Here is an 18,439-nt window from a genome sequence, read left to right as displayed (position 1 = left end):
GAGGGGACAGGGCACAGGAGACATGGCACAGGGCAGAGGGGACAGGAGACATGGCACAGGGGACGGGGCTGAGGGGACAGGGCACAGGGCTGAGGGGCTGTACACAGGACACAGAGGACAGGGCATAGGGGACACCGCTGAGGGCACACAGCAGAGGGGTCACGGAGCGCTCCGCGGCGCTGCCCTGAGCCCCTCCCCGTGGGCGGGCGGGCGCGCGGGCGGGCGCACGGGCGGGGCCGCGGGCACCATGGCGGCCCTGGCGGTGGCGGCGGTGGCAGCGGGCCGGGCCGGGCGGGCGGCGGAGGAGAAGGCGGCGGCTTAGCGGGCTCGGCATGGCCCCGGCCCGGCTGTCGCTGCTGCCGCCGCTGCTGCTGCTGCTGGTGGCGGCCTGCGCCTGGCGGCCGGCGCGGGGCCAGGAGGCGCCGCAGACCCCGGACTGGCGGATGACGCTGAAGACGATCCGCAATGGCGTGCACAAGATCGACATGTACCTGAACGCGGCCCTGGACCTGCTGGGCGGCGAGGACGGGCTCTGCCAGTACAAGTGCAGCGACGGTGAGCGGGGCTGGGGCGCGACCCTTGTCCCGGGCAGGGCGGCCCAGCGCCGCTCCCGGGCGAACCTCGCTGAGTTCTCCCGGCGTGCTTTCCTATAAATAAATACGTGTTTGAACCGCGGCGAGCGAGCCCCTGCACGTGTATGTGTGTTTAAATACGAGTGTAACGTGCACGGAGCATGTGTACACGTAAGCTGGTCTCTTAAGGCGACTTTTAAGTAGCTCCTTTTAAACGTCTCCAAGACGTTTCCTTGGGGAAAGGCTTATTACTGTCAAATACGTAGCTGATATGTCCAGGGAAAAACCTGGGGTGGGAAGAGTTGCTCTCTCCCAGCTGGTTATTTATGAGCACTCCTGAGCATTTCGGTTTGGGACAGAAAAGCTTATTAACTCTGAGCTATGGAATGTGTTGTTTCGAGGTGACGCTTGAACAGCAGGTTTTAATGGCAGCCGCGTTTGCCGGAGGAAGGAATGCATCCTGCTGTTTGTAAGTGTCCTGCTGCTACCAGCAGAGGACAGCTGTGATCTGCGCTTCTTCCCTGCGCTTCAGCCGCCTGATTTACCTGAACTATAATTGAGGCAGCTCAAAGTGGCATGACCTGGTAGATGACGATGGTTATTATTATCATAATCATCATTATTATATTGGACTGTTATTATGAGGATGAGCCTGCTCGAGCGGGGCGTTGGGACCAGATGACTCACTGTGGTGCCTTCCAGCCTGACCCATTCCGTGATCGCCTCCCGTGCTGTGCCCATCCCCAGTGCCGGGCAGGCGGTGCTCCAGAAATGGGATCTTTCTTTCCAGGCTTTTCACTGGCGCCTCAAGAGCACCCCAGAATGGGAGGCTGGCATAGCCTGTCGTGGTGGGATCACATCAGCCCAGTTTATTGTGTCAGATTATTTGCTAAATCAGGAAAGGAGTCTGGTGGTGACACCTGGCTGGCTCTACAAGAGTGGCCAGGACACTGTGACATTTACACTCTGTACTGAAGTATGCATCTTTTAAATGTGGGGTTTTTTTCCCTATTACATTTAACTGTGGCTTCAGATTGTTTCCACTACTGAAATGAACGGGAGTGTCATTTTTCAAATTAACTAACCCAGTCTTTCTTAACTTGGGATGCAGAATTCCTTGGTTTGCTGCACTAGTGAGTTTAGCAGTCTCTATTAATTCAAATTCTATTATGTTACAGCTGTAGAAATAAAAATGATGTTTCAACCCAGCTAAGATAAAAAAATCAGAGAACTGCTGGTGGTTGCATATAGAGCATAGAAGTATTAATGAATTTACACTAAAGTACTCTGTTAATACACTCCTATATATTGCATACTTAACCAACACATGGATTTCAGTAATTTTTTTTAACATAGGAAGCAAACATTGACACTTGCTCAGGTGCCTTGTCCCCCTTTCTAAAAATAATTGCTTAGTACCCCTCAGTTGTAATTCAGAAAGAATTGTTGATATGCAGGTGCCTGAATATATGTTTAAGTTAAAAATACAACTGACACTGTCTTGAGCCAAACAAATGTCTGTGGTGAGTTTTAAAACTACTAAAACCCTGTGCAAAAAAAATTTTAAAACTACTAAAATCCTGTGCAAAAAAATCTATTTGAGACATGACAAATTCCCTTTTTCAGGATCAAGGCCCGTTCCTCGCTATGGATATAAACCATCACCACCAAATGGCTGTGGATCCCCTGTGTTTGGAGTTCAGGTAAGTATTTCCATTTTGGGGCTCCTTTCTGTGTCTTTCATACATCAGCTTTCCTCAGTATAGATGATTTTTTCCATTCCCCCTTCTGAGACAGCATCCATGTACAAGGTCCTTGTTCTTATCAGTTCCTAACATATGCTCTGGTAACAACATATGGGAAGTGTTAGTATTGTAAATGAACCTAGCATAAACATTTTCAGCGATTACAAGCATAAAATGTAATGATGATAAACTTCTTGGGTTTTGAGTGTTTGGTTTGGTGTTTTGTTTGCAGAGTCTTGAAAGCATTGCGTAACTGCAGCTGTAGCCCTGTGAGAGTGGAGGGTTTGGCTTTGACTCTTGCTGTTCTGACTCACACTAACCCTTTTTCCATAATGCTAGAAAGAAAATAGGAGTCAGCTTCTTGTCCTCCAGCTTTGGGACTTTCTTTTTTCCCCCAGCTCTGCCCATCCACCACCCCAGAGTGTAGGCTGGGGCTGGGCAGGAGGCTGGGTGGGGACACAGCTGGGCAGCAGACCACACTGAACAGAGGGATGGATGTTCCACACTGTGTAGAGGTGCCCAGCAATAAAAACTGGAGCACTGGGAGAAGGTGGGGAGGGGCTCATTGCAGAGCTGTGTGTGACTTCCAGGTGGCTGTTGCTCAGAGGCTGGTTTGGTATCCCCTCTGCTTTGAAATGTGCTGAATGCTTTTTGCACTGCTTATTTTGGGATATTTTTGTTATTCATCTACTGTGTACAGTAGTACACAAGTACACATTATATTAAATGCTGAGGCTGCAAATAAAAAAACCCCAAAACCAGTAGAATATGTGTCTTTATGCTCTGTCTGTTCTGAAAGTCTCTTTGTTCTCTTTCCATTTCCAGTTCTTCTTTCCATTTGACTTTGACCCTGAAGCCAAATATTACTGTTTTCTGAGGGATTCCACACATCAATCAGAATTTTCATTACAGAAATTAAAACAATTTTCACATGGTTCCAATTCAGTTTATCTGTGAAGCATCTAGCATTTAGATATTTTTTTTTAATTTTGAATTTAAAACTGTTTAATGAAACAGTTAATTTTGACTAATTTTAATCTAAAAACTAAATTTTAACTAATTTAAACTAATTTTAATTTTAAAATTGTGTACTGCGTACTACTTCTTTAATTCATCTACTAAACTGTCTTTATCTCAGCTCATCCCATTAGTTTTAATTTTTAACTGTTCCAGTCTGTCCATAGGCTGTATTTTTCTTATGCTGGGATACCAATGGAGGTGTGTGTGTGTTTTCCTCACAGTTTGACATCGGTATCCCTTCAATGACAAGGTGCTGCAATCACCACGACAGATGCTATGATACTTGTGGCAATAAAAAAAATGATTGTGATGAGCAGTTTCAGACCTGCCTCTCAAAAATTTGCAGAGATGTGCAGAAAACGCTTGGAATCTCAGAGAGTGTCCAGGGTAAGTGTGAAAACGCCTTATTTTTTTTTTCAAGTTTGACCTGAGCTTAACTTGGCAAAGAATCTTTGTGCAGTGCAGCAAGACCACATTTTCATATGCTGATGGAAGATGCTTTGTTCTGTCCTTCTGCTGTGCAGCCCAGATGCTTGTAAACAGAGCAGTGACACAGCACAGGGAAATTATCAGGGTTAAAACTAACTTAGAATTCAGGTTAGTTTTAACTTTAGGGGAAAAATAATGCTGCCCATTTGGGAGTATGAGTATTGAAATAGAACTTGATCAAAGTGCATGTATAATTCTTGCATTTACTGTAACAGCTGTAGGATGACTGTTCTGCTGGGTGATTTCTAAACTTCTATGTGTGATTGCTAGTAAGCTGTAGGAGAATACAGAATCTTTCTCTGTATGAAATAAGGTATTGAAACAATAAACAGTCATAGTGGAAGTAGTTAATGCTGTCCCCTGGTGAATAAATGTTAGGTTTCTCAGTAACAGGCCATATGATACTTCTTCTGGTTGTTGGCCTGCATCTGATGGGTACGTGACATAACCACTTTTTAACTTGGACAATATCACTTTCACAGTAAATACTCCACTGAGAGCAGTATGTTTTTAGAACAATCTTGTGTTTGAACTTCTCAAATTTATCTAACTGTAAATAAATCATAATGTTAGTCTTCAGTGTCAGAACTGGTCAATATTTGTTCAATTCTGTTGAGCTGATGTTAAAGACAGCAATCTCTGCATAAACTGGGATGTTGAGAGTGAGAAGGTAAACCAGCTCTTTCATCTTCCAAGATTCAGTATGTTTCCAACACAGAAAACATTCCATATGCAATGAATTTTCATTTTGTTTGGCATATAAAAAAATCTTTACTCAAAACTTAAATCTGTTTGTGTTGGTTCAGTCTTTCATTTGACAATCTGTTTGCTTTGCCCAGAGAAAATTGCTTCTTTCTTAGAGTCATTCTCAGTTTGACAGTTTTATCCTGTTAGTTTTATATTCAACTCAAAGAGTACTTTTAACTGAACTCTTCTTTGCTTGCAGCTTGTGAATCAACTGTTCAGCTGCTGTTTGATGCAGTTATACATTTAGGATGCAAACCATACCTGGACAGCCAGAGAGCTGCTTGTATGTGTCGTTACGAGGGCAAGACAGATCTCTGAGAGAAGACACCGAGGTGGCGTGGTGTAACAAAGCTGAAGATCTGGCCAAAAGGAAGGAAGGCTTTGGTTACAAACTTCCTGCTTTTCAGACAGTGATACATTAAACACTGACATGAATTTACTGATTTGAAGATCACTACGATATTCCCGTTCATGTAAAAAAGAAACAAGTCGTCCTTCTCTCCATTTTATGCCAGAAGCTTGGGAACTGAAATTGCTTTCCTTTGGTGTATGTTCACCTAGGGTGTGCCATTGTAAAATGCTGGTGCCATTTTAATGTTCCCAAGAAAACTCCATAGTGGGGACATCACAGGCACCAAAGAGTTATATTGAATTCTCAGGTGATTTTTAATACAGGTCAAATTTTAGGTTTGCTAGCAGTTGAAGCATCTGATGGGTTCAACAGGAGAGTGTGTTGTGTGTACCAATATGAGACATCTTACATGGCCTGTACCTGCGTGTTTCTGCTGCAGCTGCCTTGAGTTCTCTCCCATGTGTGTGGTCCTGCAGGTCTGTTGTTAAAAACCCAGGAAAACGCCCCAAGCCAATGTACATGCACTACATAGTTCTACCTGATTCTATATCAATGCCTTACTTCTGCAGCACTTTTCAGATCAAATACGTTGATCCTTTCAAGGGCTGTCCAGTAAAATGAACAGTTTGCAGCCTAAGGATATACTTTTGATTTGACAGAATGGTGAAGTGTAGTTTCTATGTTATTTTTAAAAAATTCATCAAATGTCTGTTTTTGAATAAAACATTTTGTGTTGTGTATTATATGCACAGAAAGGATATGTGTACAAATATGTTGATTTATATTTCTGTTGGGGCACAACTTGGCGACTGTATTCATCTTTGCTTTCATTTAGTCTGTTCTGATGAAAACTAAAAGCAAGTTCCACAGTTAAGTTCAGTGTGCCCAAAAAACTTATTTAAGATTCCCTCTGTGAGGCTGATGGATATATGAGCCTGTACTTCTGTCACTTGTTCCCTCTCTGACTTCTCTAGCTAAAATCACCTGATGTCTGAATTATGTGGGGTTTGCTTTCTGTACTTGTTGCTTATCTACAGGTGTCAGTCCTTAGTTGAATTCTGCATTAGGTCCTCTGTTAGAAAGATAATGATTTGTTTTCGTTAAAAATCAATTTGCTTTAAATATTCACAGGAAAGGAATGAAAATTAAAATATTGCATCTGTGAACAGGCAATAGAAATTAAATGCATAAAATTCACTGGACTGTAGACTATAATGCCATATAATTTTGTGTGTTTTTCTTTATTAGTTGTGGTTTTGGTTTGTTTGTCACTAGAGCTTAGTGTACATGACAGTGAATGTAAAGGCTTCATAAACAAAAAGTTTCTGTTCTTTGGTCATGCCTCAAGGTTTCTTCTCTTATTTGCGGATATGAAATAGCACTAAAAGAGAAGTATTACTGTAGAGCTTTGCAAAACTTTGCTAGATGAACTTGTACTTCTAACTTTGGTGAGAGAAATATTACTGTAGAGCTTTATGAAACTTTGCTAGATGAACTTGTACTTCTCCTAACTTTGGTGAGAGAGAAGTTTTACTGTACAGCTTTGCAAAACGTTGCTAGATGAACTTGTACTTCCCCTAACTTTGGTGACATTCATTTCCTACCACAGAATTGAAACAATTTTGCCTTACCCTGGAATTCCATGGTTGTAACCCTAAAAATCTTTTTAACATTAAAGCAGGGAATGTTAATGGCATTGTTTGTTTCAAATGACAGAAGTACCATAATGAGTCCAAACCACTAATTCAGCTAGATGACTTGCTGAGTTCTGTACAAATGGGCTTAAACTAGGTGCTGAAATTAATGCATATCCTGGGTTTGGATAGGATGAAGTTAATTTTCGTCCTAGTAGCTGATGCAGTGCTGTGTTGTGGATACAGTGTGAGAATAATGGTGGTAACACTCTGATGATTTAGTTGTTGCTGAGCAGTGCTTACCTTAAATCCAGGACTTCCCAGTTACCACACTCCACCAGCGAGGAGGTGCACAAGAAGCTGGAAGGAAGCATGGCCAGGACAGCCGACCCAAACTGTCCAAAGGTATATTTCACACCATAGAGCATCATGCCCAGGATATAAAAAGGGGGGAGTTTATATCCTGATCAGCCAGAAGGCATCATCTGCTGCTTGGGGACTGGACAGGGGGTGGTGAACAACTGAATAGTGTGTCACTTGTTTGTCTTGGGGTCTATACATTTTTCTCTTTATCCTTTCCATTTTTATTATTATTTTTGTTTATTTCAGTTACTGAAGTGTTCTTACCTAAACCCATGAGTTTTACTTTTTCTGATTCTCCTTCTCACCATCCCATGTGTGTGTGTGTGCCTGTGTGTGTACACATATATACTTAGTCACTGGCTGGGGTTAAACCATGACAACACAGACAATTTTCACTGTTGGAAAGAGCTGGGTTCTGTTCCCTCCTGTGCTGACCTGTAATTATACCATAAAAGCCTCCTGGAGTTTATTTCAAACCACATAAAACACTAAAAGAGCTTTAATACTTCTGGATAGCACTTTGATAGTTCTGCTTGCAAACCACAGGAGGCATTTCACTTCTTCCAGGTAGTCTTTACTTTGCACAAGCTTTTCCTGTAGCAGAAATCCTTGATAGAGTTGCCTGCAAGTTATACAAAATGCATTTTGCAGACCATAGCCCTAAGATGAAGGCTAGCTATCGCCCCTAGGATCAATCATACCATTTAAGAACTTACATATTTATAAATATATGCAAAAATGTAATGCTTGTCCTGCTTGTGGCAGTTAATGTTTTCCTTAGCAGCTGATACAATGCTGTGTTTTGGATTGGGGATGAGAGGAATGTTGATAAAGCACAGCTTCTCCTGCTGCCCTGCCAGCAAGGAGGCTGATGTGCACAAGGTTTGGGAGCAGACTTCAGCTGACTCAAGGAATATCCCATATGGAATCCCACATGAACAATAAAACTGGGGGGAGTTGGCAGGGAAGGGCACTGATCACTCCTTGACTGGCTGGGCATTGATCAGTGAGCAAATGTACTGCATGTCACTCACCTTGTATATCCTTTTGCTACTATTTCCCCACCCTTTCCTGTCCTGTTAAAATTTCTTTACCTTTTTTCTGATTTTCTCCCTCATCCCAGTGGAGGGAGTGAGTGAACAGCTCCATGCTAGATTAAAGCATAAAAACACTATAGATAGCAGCTCATTTAACTCAACACTGCATGTTTTTGTGTAGTCAGTAATGCTGTACAGCAGTGTGTCCACAATCAAACTTCCTTCTTCAGACTGCAGTTCTGATCTATCCATCATGCTTTTTCCAAAAAATACCCACCTACAATCTGCAAGTGTTTCTAAACCTATAGGCACATCTCACAATAAAACTTTCATGCATTACAATGACCCAACACAGTGGCTGAGCCTGCTCTCAGCCTCCAGCAAAACAGAGCAGAAGAAAACTCCATCTTACAAGGATCTAAGCAAACTGCTGGACTGAGGAACATTGCTGACAAAGTTCTGGATTTCGGTTCTGCAGCTGCAGAACTTCACACAGGAGTCTGGCTGCCAGTGGGTTCAGGGGCAGCTCTAGCATGAGCTGGGAGAGCTGGGATCTGCAATTGCCAAAAAATGAACCTGTTTGGTAGGAGTCTAAATGTTACCCAGTATAAGAGGCAAACTTTGTGATAGTGTCATGTTCTAACTAAAGTTTGCACAAAGACAATTGAAACAAAGTTCTATCTTGATCCAGCTGCCTACTGGCAGTCTGAGGGTAACAAGTCTGAACAAGACAAAAGCAAAGGCAGTTAAAAATACCCCACGGCTCCTTTAATCAAAGGGAAACATCTTGTCTGAAATTTTTATCCATGCAAGAAGCCAGAGTAAAATCAGACTGGGTAGAAATGCCTATAATTCCACTCTAAATCTGCTTCTTTTTTGTGCTTGTAGCAGCACTCTCCTGAGTGCACATTCATATCTGAGTTTCATATCTAAAAGTAGGCTAGATAAAAAAATCAGATCCCTCTAGGGTATAATCTGTAAAGCTCTTGTACAGAAGAATGGGTTTTGTCACTGGCTTTGGTTTAGAAACTTGTTTGTTATGCAATTGATCAGTGAGTGGTAAGTGCCACATAATTCCCAGTGGGGAATACTCGTTAACACACCTGGGCACTCTCGTCAATACCTTGTCCCTCGCCTCACAGTTCCGAAATCATCAAATAGAACTGAAGCGAGAACAGAGCAAAGCTGCAGAATGATCCACACATCCAAACCTCCCAAGGGTTGTGTGTGGGTGCCCGAATGTTAACGCACTTTGAGGAACAGGAGCCGTACAGGAAAGAAAAGGCCATGGGCCTGAAATGGGAATTTGAGTAGAGTTTGAAAAATTTAAACTAAGTGAATACGGGAGGCTCTCACCACATTTCAGGGCGCTGGTTTTTACAAGCCGGTGCAGTTACTCGACCTCGGTCTCTGAGTGCCCAGGAGCACAGTAAACACAAAACTTTAACACCGCACCCTTGCGCTTTCCCGGCTTTTCGGGCGAGGGGCGGAGCGACCAGGGGAAGGCTTGGAAGAGGAAGCGAGGGCAAGGCTTGGAAGAGGAAGAGAGGGCGGGGCTTAGCAGCGGTTGGTTTGGTCCGTGTCGTGTCGGTGTGCAGCCGGTGCGTCGGTCCACGGCGATGTCGGGCTCGGAGCAGCAGCTGCGGGCGGGTGCGTGTGCGGAGGGGACGCGGTGGGGAAGGGCCGGGCCGCGCCGCGCCGCTCACCTCAGGGTTCCTGCTGGAGGCGGCGCGGAGCGGGAATGGGACGGGGAATGTCTGTGAGGGCCGGGGGCAGCGGGGCTGCTGGAGGCAGAAGGACGGGGAATGTCTGCGAGGGGCCGGGGGCAGCGGGGCTGCCGGAGGCAGAGGGACGGGAAGTGTCCGTGAGGGGCCGGGGGTAGCGGGGCTGCCCGGCCGGAGCGCCCGAGCTTCCCCCAGAGCGGGAGGGCGGCCCGGAGGGCGCTGCCGGCGCTCACGGAGAGCCGGAGCTTTGCTTCCGTCCGTCTTTCTGTGAAAAACACGTTCACTCTCCGTGAAAATTTAAAAAAAAAATAATAAAGGGCAATAGGAAACAAGGACCATAGAGCAAAGGTTATTGCAGCCGGGTGCATCCTGGCCCTCAGGCAAGACCACACTTACCTTTGGGGATGCTCCCTACATCAGCCATCACATCTGTTGCATCAGCCTGTAGCGGATTCAGTGCAATTACGGAATTCAATTCAGTTATGCATGGTAAACTTTCCTTTATGCATAGTAAAGTTTCCTTTTTAGTTTACATATTCCAAGAGCTATTTAATTTGGGTCTGCCTTTTTTTAACACCTGCAGTTTTTGAGCTTTGGTCCCCACTGTCTTCAGATGGTGAATACCGATTGTTGGCATGTAGCGGGTGCCTTCTTCATATGTTCATTGGATGTTATCCCATCCAAGCGGGCATTTCACACAAGCATACTTATAGCAGCTATTTCGCTAAGTTTAATTAACAACAGAAATAAAAACTATATAACAAAGTTACTTTAACACTACATATCTAAAATCCATTTTAATATTTGTGAAAAGCCAATATTATAATGTGTGTCTATAACATTTCCTTCCTTCTGGAGGAGGAAAGGAACGTTCGAGAAGGTGGGAGGTGAAGGATGGCCAACAAGGAAATGGATTTGCAATAAATCCCGGGCACGCCGTGCAGGGGAAAACCCCTCCGGCTTCCCGGCACAGCCTCGGGAAAAGTGGGGAAGGTTCCCGGCGTGTCACTGGAGGGCAGGAGAAGTCAGAGCAGTAAAACTTGGCCTGGGTCCCCGGAGATGCAGCCAGGCTTAAAGGGGATTATTTTGTGTGCCGTCGGGTTGTTTCTAAGGGCTTTGCCCTTTGTGGTCTTGATGGTAGTTCTCTTGGGACAGAAACACATCCAGGGATAGACTCTGTGAGATTCCAGTGTAACCTAGTGCATACCTGATTTTTGATTCCTTTGAAGCCATCTGTCTTCACGAAATTAGGGATAAGTAGTCCCATTAGTCTCAATCAGACTTTAGAACAAACTTATTCCTGTGTAAGACAAACTGAAAACTTTTCATAAATCATGGTAATTCAAATAGTGTTTATGTGAATGAAGCTGCAATATGAGAGGGACAATGAAAAACCTAAGACGAGGAAGTTACTAAACAGGATTAAGTTAACAGGAAAATTTTTTTCCCAGTTTCCTGTAGCCCAGGAATTCTAGTCCTCCTGTGTCTACATTTTCTGTCCTAAAGTTTGATGACTATAAAATTTTATTATCTGTTTCATTGGGGGGGGGGGGGGGGGGTGGATCGCAGGAACTTTTGTCCTGTATCAAGATACAGCTATGTTAGTTTTGCAAAAGACATTAATAACATCTGAAAAATGGATGTGAAAAGCTAATATTGTATGTGCAAAGTAGTTTGCAAAATACATGTACATGTGACTCTTCTTATAATCGCAGGCCATGTCCAGCTGGATAGCAGACCTATACTACCCACCACAGGTACAGTGTCATATACAGTTCTCATAATGTGGTAGTGAGTCTCTACCACTAGTAGTAGTGATTTAGTAGCCCACTGAGATGCTTAAGTAAGAGGAACAAGGATTCTAGCCTAACCATGTGCAAGTCTGTAGTTCTGCACACTCCCAAGATGTGCACATCCCTTGTTGTTCCCTCACTGTTACTTTTATGTCCCTTCTGTACTGGAGGTACTTAAAGTCTCTACAGTTCAGCAGAAGAAAAGGTTTAAATCTTGCATTTTTTCAGTTGTCAATAGCTGTTACACTATCTACTGTGGCTCATGCTGCATGCAACCTCAAAGAGAATGCTCAGCTTTGTATTAGCAGCATGACTGAAAGAAAAGAAACACCAATGTATTTTTAAGTTATGTAAAATTTTTACTATTGAGTTAGAGTCTCGTTAAAAAAATACACCAAGCTAGTTAGTTATATAAAATCATCATCTCTGAATATGTTTATACAGATACATAGACAGATACACAATATGCATGTCTTGACCACCTGAAATTCAGACTGCTGGGGTCAGAACTTCCAGAACAGCCTCCAAAAGCTGTGGGTACAGACAAACAGTAATGAGGCTGTTTCCTTGCATGCCTACTTACCTGATGTGTGAATGAGCTTTTGGTTCTCATGAACAGCTAAACTTTAAGGCTGGATGCATAATTTCAAATTGGTTTTGTTTGTTTTTAATGAATGACTTTGTGGCTAAATAACTTTTTGATTTCTCTAACAGATGGAAATGAGAACATCACAGAAGTAGATGCACTCAATATAAGGTAAAGTTCTGGTGGTAGTGACAGGTGGCCCAAAGGACTGAGGTCAGTGCAGGGCTTTCTGATTTTTGTTAATGAATGATTAATGATTTGATTCAACTCCACCCACTTACAAAACATGTTTGTAGTTTTAGCTACACCAGCTGCAGATGTGAAGGCATGTGGAAGGGATTATGAGGAGTGTTCTCTTTAGGCAATGTGCAAATACCATCACATTCTGAGGAGCCACTGGACAGAAGGTTAGATTGTAGCACAGGAACTTATTCCTCTGGCAGGAGGGGAAATGGACCATGGAACAGTGATTCCATAAAAGCCCTGAAAACACTAAACCACCTGCCTGATAACTTTGCCTTATTTATACAGCTGAGTAGAGAAAGAACTATTTAGGGAATTATCCCCAAATGGTCATTCACAGGATCCAGTGACCAAACTGTCCAAAATCCCTACTAGCCATGCACCTAGCCAAATACTAAGGAAGAGAAATTTACAAAATCTGAAAAAATTCTGGTACAGTTGAAATTGTTCATAATTGCAAGGCTAAAATTAATAATCTTTTTTCTGTTTCTGTTTTCTGCACCAGGAACTACTAACGCAGAAAGATTGTCTGCTTCATCCTTCTAATTACAGCCATGTCAACACTTGGGATCTTTTGGGTCCAAGTGTTGACATGACTGTGGCTCCACAGCCATGTCCACAGTGTGCTGTCACACATCCTATGATGTGTTTTGCTGATAAACGAATAAAATTGCACAATGCTACTCCCAAACACACAAGTATTCTATGTGTTTGCTGCCATGATAAAGTCCTCTACTTAGAACCTGGGTCAGTCATTTTTTCTGTGCTTAAAAAGACCTCTGTCCTTCAGGAGTTTGTGGCCTGGTTACTAGAAACTTTGATGAACTTGTCAACTTAAACTTGTCAAATTAAATTTTCATAGCTTTCATTTCATTAGGGTAAATAACAAACATTTGTTCTCCTTTTGCAAGATACACTGCACTTAGCACCTCATCCCCAGTTTATAGTCTATTGGTTATAATGCAGCACTTGATTTACTTAGAAAAACTTGATGTAAATCTCAGACAGCTACAATTCCAAGTAAGTGCATGTGTACTGTCCAATTATGTTAGTATTTATCTAAACACACAACATGGAGAATTGGAGCCATGTCTGAAATTATGTGCCTTAACTAATGAAACAGCCTCATTTACCAAGAATGTTTTCCATGTGTGGCAGCAGACAATCACGTCATCTTGAAGAGAAGTACAAAATGGACCATCAAAGAAGAGGAGTTGCATTGATCTTCAATCATGAGCACTTTTTTTGGCAGTTAAAGCTGAGAGACAGACGTGGGACTGAGGTTGACAGAGACAATCTGAATCGCACGTAAGAAACTTGGTTGCTCCACGAACCCTTAAAAAAATCTAAACTTTAGAAATCATGGTCAAATTAAGGAGTTACCTAAATCTTGTGTTTAAGTAGTGACCAGAAGATTTTGCAGACATAGCACCAATGCAACTTGAGTGAAGAAAGCTCTAATTAAAAAGCTTCAAGGCACATTTTTTTTTAAGTCACAGAAACTGCTGGCACGAATCCTGTGAGTTCAGAGCTTTCTTTGGACAAACTCTTTGAAGTAACTTTAGGTGTTAGACCTCTACTTGACACCAGTTTGAATTAAAAATCAGCTTTAGTAGTTTTGTTCATAAATAATGCATAAGAATAGTAATTCCCCCACAGGGAAATAAACTGAGTTGGTAGCAATTGATATATAATTTGAGCAAGATTTTTACTAACACTGATCTGTTCTAACAATAGTTTGACAAACCTTGGATTTGAAGTCAGAGTTTTTGATAACCTGAAAAAAATTGATGTGCAGAAGAGAATTGATGAAGGTAAGAGACTGTGTATTGGTTATGTCTATTGCAGCAGAATTCCCAGATACCTTTTCTTCCCATCTCTCCATTCATCTTACTTAAAATAAATTGTTGTGCACAAGGAATTTAACATTAGAAGTATTTAAAGGTTAGACTGAAAATTATTTTATTGCATTGTATGTGAAGCTTCAGTGAGAGAACTAATTAAGTCACAAAAAGCTGAAAGACAGTACGTGCAGATGGGAGAAGATAATTACGTTCTTCTTTTTATGGTTAGTGCCCCTTCAGCCAGGCTGAATCAAAGCACCTTAAAATCCCTACAGTATGGCTTTTCCTGAAAATGGCATCCATTTCAAAAAGGACTAACTGGGGATTCAATGATACCATACAAATGTACAATGTTTTTTAGACCTGAATAAGAGTGTTTCATCATTTAAACACCACTTGACTATTTCAGCCTCTAAGGAGGACCACAGCAATGCTGACTGCTTCGTGTGTGTGTTCCTGAGCCACGGTAAAGATGATCACATTTATGCAAATGATGACAAAATCGAAATTCAGACAATGACAGACATGTTCAGAGGAGACAAGTGCCAGAGTTTGGTAGGAAAGCCAAAGATATTTATCATTCAGGTAAGATGTCTGTTTCTGAATTCAGTGAAATTAACACTGACTTGTGTCTCCCTGCAATACATGTCAGTTTTCCTGATGCAGTCCTTCCACAAGGCATTTAAGACAAGGATTCTTCTCTTTTTATTAGAAACCCTAATGTATACTCCTGTTATTATTATTACAGCTGTATTTAATAAGTAATTTTACAAAAAGAAACACAAATTAAACCCATGTCAGATCTACTGTCAGTGTTTTTTGCAGCCTCAGCTCAGTTCCTATTGGTCACACTTCACAGCCCAAGGCTAAGCTGATAAGCTATCTACCCTCTGTATCTTCATTGCTTCCTTCCAGGCAAGTCCCTTTACTTGATCCTCAGTCAAGTTGGGTTTCGTGTTTGGCTTTTTTGTCTGTTTTCTTTTTTTTTGTGAGGCTTTTTGGTTGGCTGGTTTGTGTGGTGGTAGTGATTTTCAGTTGTTGGTGGTGGTTGGTTGGTTTTTTTTTGTCTATGACCTATACCTATTTCTCTCTGTAGAATCCAAAGAATCAGATTAAGGCTTTATTGTCTCAGAAACGCTGTTTGTGCTAAGTGGTCAGATAAAGACCATTTGTAACCTGTTCCTTCCCTTGGTTCATGGGAGAATGGAAGTTGGGAGGTACCTCAGGAGGTCTCTGGTCCAGCCTCCTGTTCAAAGCAGAGTTACGGGGTCAGACCAGGTCATGCAGGGCTTTATCCCATCTTTATCCAGACTGCAATTAGCAAACTCATATATGAACCAGCAGACTGTAATTGTCACAGTTTACAGAATAATTCTAAGAATTACCTTTTTTTTTCCCAAATGCAAGCTTCCTCAGGGCACAGGGTTGCTGCAAGAAGCAGTATATTGATAATTCACCTTTCATTAGGACTCATTCAGATTTCCTTTTTTTTTCTTAACCTGGTGCCAAAGATGGAAAAAAATACTTTCATATTTAAAATTTAAGGTCAATGTAATACTTGGAATCACTTATATACTCATCAAAAAGCTAATTAACTTAGTTCATCAGCCGAGTTATTTTCCAGCACAACTGGCATAGCAATTACCTCTGGAAATCAGAAACATCAAGATGAAACTTTATCACTGTAAAGAAGATTCTTTGTGGTTTTTTTTTTTTAGTGGTAGTTCTGAAGTAATGCTCCTTTGTATCTTTTGAGTGTGTTCTCACCTTGTTATCCTCCATGTGTAGCCTTTCTGCTCCACTGACAGTGGCGGGATCACTACTGACTTCTCACAAAAACCTTCCCTCAACAAACACACTTGAGACTGCACTAAGAGCAGAAGTGTAACAGCATGTAATGATGGCTGTGCTTCACAGCAGTAATTCAACACTGCCAAGGGAGGCAATTCTTCCTCTCTACTCAGTAGTGGTGAGGCTGCCTCTGAAGTATTATATCCAGTTCTGAGTTCTCCAGTTAAGAAAAATGCCAACTTAGTGGAGTGAGTCCTGTAAAGGGCCACAGAGATCATAAAGGGACTCTGGAGCATGTTTGATCTGAGGGGAGGCTGAGAGAGCTGGACTGTTCAGCTTGGAGGAGATGGCTCAGGGGAATCTTACCAATGTTCTGAACAGCTGGTGGGAGGGAGTAAGAGGGAGACAGGCTCTTTTCAGTGGTACCCAAGTGACAGGTTAAGAGGCAACTGGAACAAATTAAAACACAAAATTTCACCTCAACACAAGAAAACACTTTTTTTACTGTGAGGTTGTTCAAACACTGGAAAAGGTCACCCACACAGACTGTGGAGTCTCCACCTATGGAGATCCTCAAAAGCTGACTGGACATAGTCCTGGGCAACATGCTGTAGCTAACACTGTGTTAGTCAGGGGGTTGGACTAGATGATCGCAGGAGATCCCTTCCAGTCTTAGTGATTCTGAGATCATCTTCAAGCTTTCAATGGAGTTTGTCCCCAACATCTTAAGTGACAGAGAAATAAATGTGTCTTTCTGAAGGCAGCACCATGGTGATGTGGCACACCTAGCTGAACAGAAGTGCCTCTGGTTAGGGTCAGAATTGTAATATTAACAGTGAGCTCGGCAGGGGTGCAAACATAACTCCACTTCTCACCAACAGGCCTGTCGAGGTGATCAACATGATAATGCAGTGATTGCTCATGATGCAACAGACAGCAGTAAATCCCCTGGCAGTATGACTGAAGTGGATGCAGCTGGCATCTATACTCTGCCTGCTGGTGCAGACTTTATCATGTGCTACTCTGTGGCACAAGGTGAGTTCCAATATTTTACATCCAGTGTCTGATACTTCAGTGTAACAACCCTGAACATGTCTTCATTTTGCAGTCCAAAAAATGAGGACAGTTCCACGTAAATCTGATTCACATGTCTGATAAGTAGTAACTTGTCTGGGAAAGAATGTTGTGTGCTAAAGAAGAAATGAAAGTAAATCACCAAGGTTAAGTTTGCCAAACAAAAGCATTGTCATCAGTCTTGAGGCTGAGCTGCCTCCTGCCAACATCCATCTCTTTTCCAGGATTCTGGTAGCTTATAAATTTCCCTGCACTACATGGCTGTTCTCTCCAGTCCCCCATGTATGTTGTCCTCAGTCCCATCTGCTCTCTAATGAAGCAGAGGTGCAGTCCTGTAAGCTACCAGTCCCTGAATCATGTTCCTCTTAGCTGAGCACCACAAGCGGTACCAAAGCCATTTCCCATCTACAATTTGCAGCGTAATTGGCAAAGTGAGATTTACACCCATTAGTAATTCCTTATAGATGGTAGCTAGCAAACAGGGACTCTCATAAATATTTTTCCAAGAGGTTATCACTACTTACATTTGGATCTAATTTTATGTTCTTTTTCTACTCTAGGCTACTATTCTCATCGTGACATTGTATTTGGCTCCTGGTACATCCAAGATTTGTGTGAGACCCTTAGGGATCATGGATCTTCCGGGGAGTTCACAGAACTTCTTACTGTTGTTAACAGGAAAGTATCAGATCGCACATGGAACACAGGCTATGGTTTAAAAAAACAGATTCCTTGTTTTGCCTCAATGCTAACTAAAAAATTGTATTTTCATCCAAAATCTAAGTAGATTATTTAGCAGTGATGACCATTACTATTACCTGCTGGAGAGAAAAGAATACCATCTTAGTTGAGGAGCTGTAATATTCTACAAGATTGTAAAATCACTGTGATCAAACATTACAGTTTGCATACCTAATAGTTTCTAAAATCTTGAAGCAGTCTTAAAACTAGAATTATACCAGAGAATTCATCTCAGGGAATATGGGAAAAGTTGACTGGGGCCAAAGTATTAGAAGGTACTCAGATTTTATTGAAATTGATGCTTGAAATTGAAATCAATTGAAATTGATTTTTTTTCCTAAAAGCATCTTGCTTCATTGCCATCTAACTATGGCACATTTTACTATTTCCAAAACATTTTTACTGTTCTGTTAGATTAACTTGTCTTGCTCCTAGGGCAGAGTTTACAGGGAATATGGTTTGTAGGACATCTTTTTAAATTTGTGGACAGCAGAATCTACAACTTTTGTAGCTTTATTGGGCTTTTTAGACACTGTATAATTTTCTTGCTACACTAAAAAGGAACTTAATTCCTTGAGTACAACTATAGCATTAATAAAGGATTAATCAAATAGGGTTGATTAATAAAGGGTTTCCTTTTACTTGAATATAATTTATACTTGAAGCACAATTACAGTTTTCTGG

At 42.0% G+C, this 18,439-nt stretch overlaps 2 protein-coding genes across 4 annotated transcripts; both read left to right on the top strand.

Moving 5' to 3' along the window:
• The first annotated feature begins 332 nt into the window (after positions 1-332).
• On the top strand, positions 333-6,250 carry PLA2G12A (phospholipase A2 group XIIA). Its single transcript, XM_054295505.1, has 4 exons — positions 333-555; positions 2,199-2,275; positions 3,559-3,724; positions 4,773-6,250. The coding sequence occupies exons 1-4, from the start codon at positions 333-335 to the stop codon at positions 4,889-4,891; spliced, it is 585 nt and encodes a 194-aa protein (XP_054151480.1). The 3' UTR covers positions 4,892-6,250.
• Positions 6,251-9,578: 3,328 nt separating this feature from the next.
• On the top strand, positions 9,579-17,801 carry CASP6 (caspase 6). Of its 3 annotated transcripts, none has more exons than XM_054295824.1 (8): positions 9,579-9,609; positions 11,399-11,440; positions 12,191-12,233; positions 13,467-13,613; positions 14,043-14,119; positions 14,559-14,734; positions 16,822-16,975; positions 17,575-17,801. In XM_054295824.1, the coding sequence occupies exons 1-8, from the start codon at positions 9,579-9,581 to the stop codon at positions 17,799-17,801; spliced, it is 897 nt and encodes a 298-aa protein (XP_054151799.1). The 3 variants fall into 3 exon arrangements, with proteins under 3 accessions (XP_054151799.1, XP_054151798.1, XP_054151800.1); XM_054295823.1 differs by having other exon boundaries at positions 13,464-13,613; XM_054295825.1 differs by lacking the exon at positions 13,467-13,613.
• Positions 17,802-18,439: the final 638 nt, after the last annotated feature.

The sequence above is a fragment of the Melozone crissalis genome, unplaced genomic scaffold (genome assembly GCF_028551555.1).
Source record: "Melozone crissalis strain CALT ecotype California unplaced genomic scaffold, PUWL_Pcris_2 ptg000006l_1, whole genome shotgun sequence".
In the NCBI taxonomy this organism is placed as follows: Eukaryota; Metazoa; Chordata; class Aves; order Passeriformes; family Passerellidae; genus Melozone; species Melozone crissalis.
Note: the sequence above shows the minus strand (reverse complement) of the source record. Positions and strands in the feature narration are given on the sequence as shown.

Coding starts and splice junctions, on each gene's coding strand:
- PLA2G12A (XM_054295505.1), top strand. CDS start 333: ATGGCCCCGGCCCGGCTGTCGCTGCTGCCGCCGCTGCTGCTGCTGCTG. Junction 2,276..3,558: donor CCCCTGTGTTTGGAGTTCAG/GTAAGTATTTCC, acceptor TTTTCCTCACAG/TTTGACATCGGTATCCCTTC. Junction 3,725..4,772: donor AATCTCAGAGAGTGTCCAGG/GTAAGTGTGAAA, acceptor CTTTGCTTGCAG/CTTGTGAATCAACTGTTCAG.
- CASP6 (XM_054295823.1), top strand. CDS start 9,579: ATGTCGGGCTCGGAGCAGCAGCTGCGGGCGG. Junction 11,441..12,190: donor ACCTATACTACCCACCACAG/GTACAGTGTCAT, acceptor TTTCTCTAACAG/ATGGAAATGAGAACATCACA. Junction 16,976..17,574: donor GTGCTACTCTGTGGCACAAG/GTGAGTTCCAAT, acceptor TTTCTACTCTAG/GCTACTATTCTCATCGTGAC.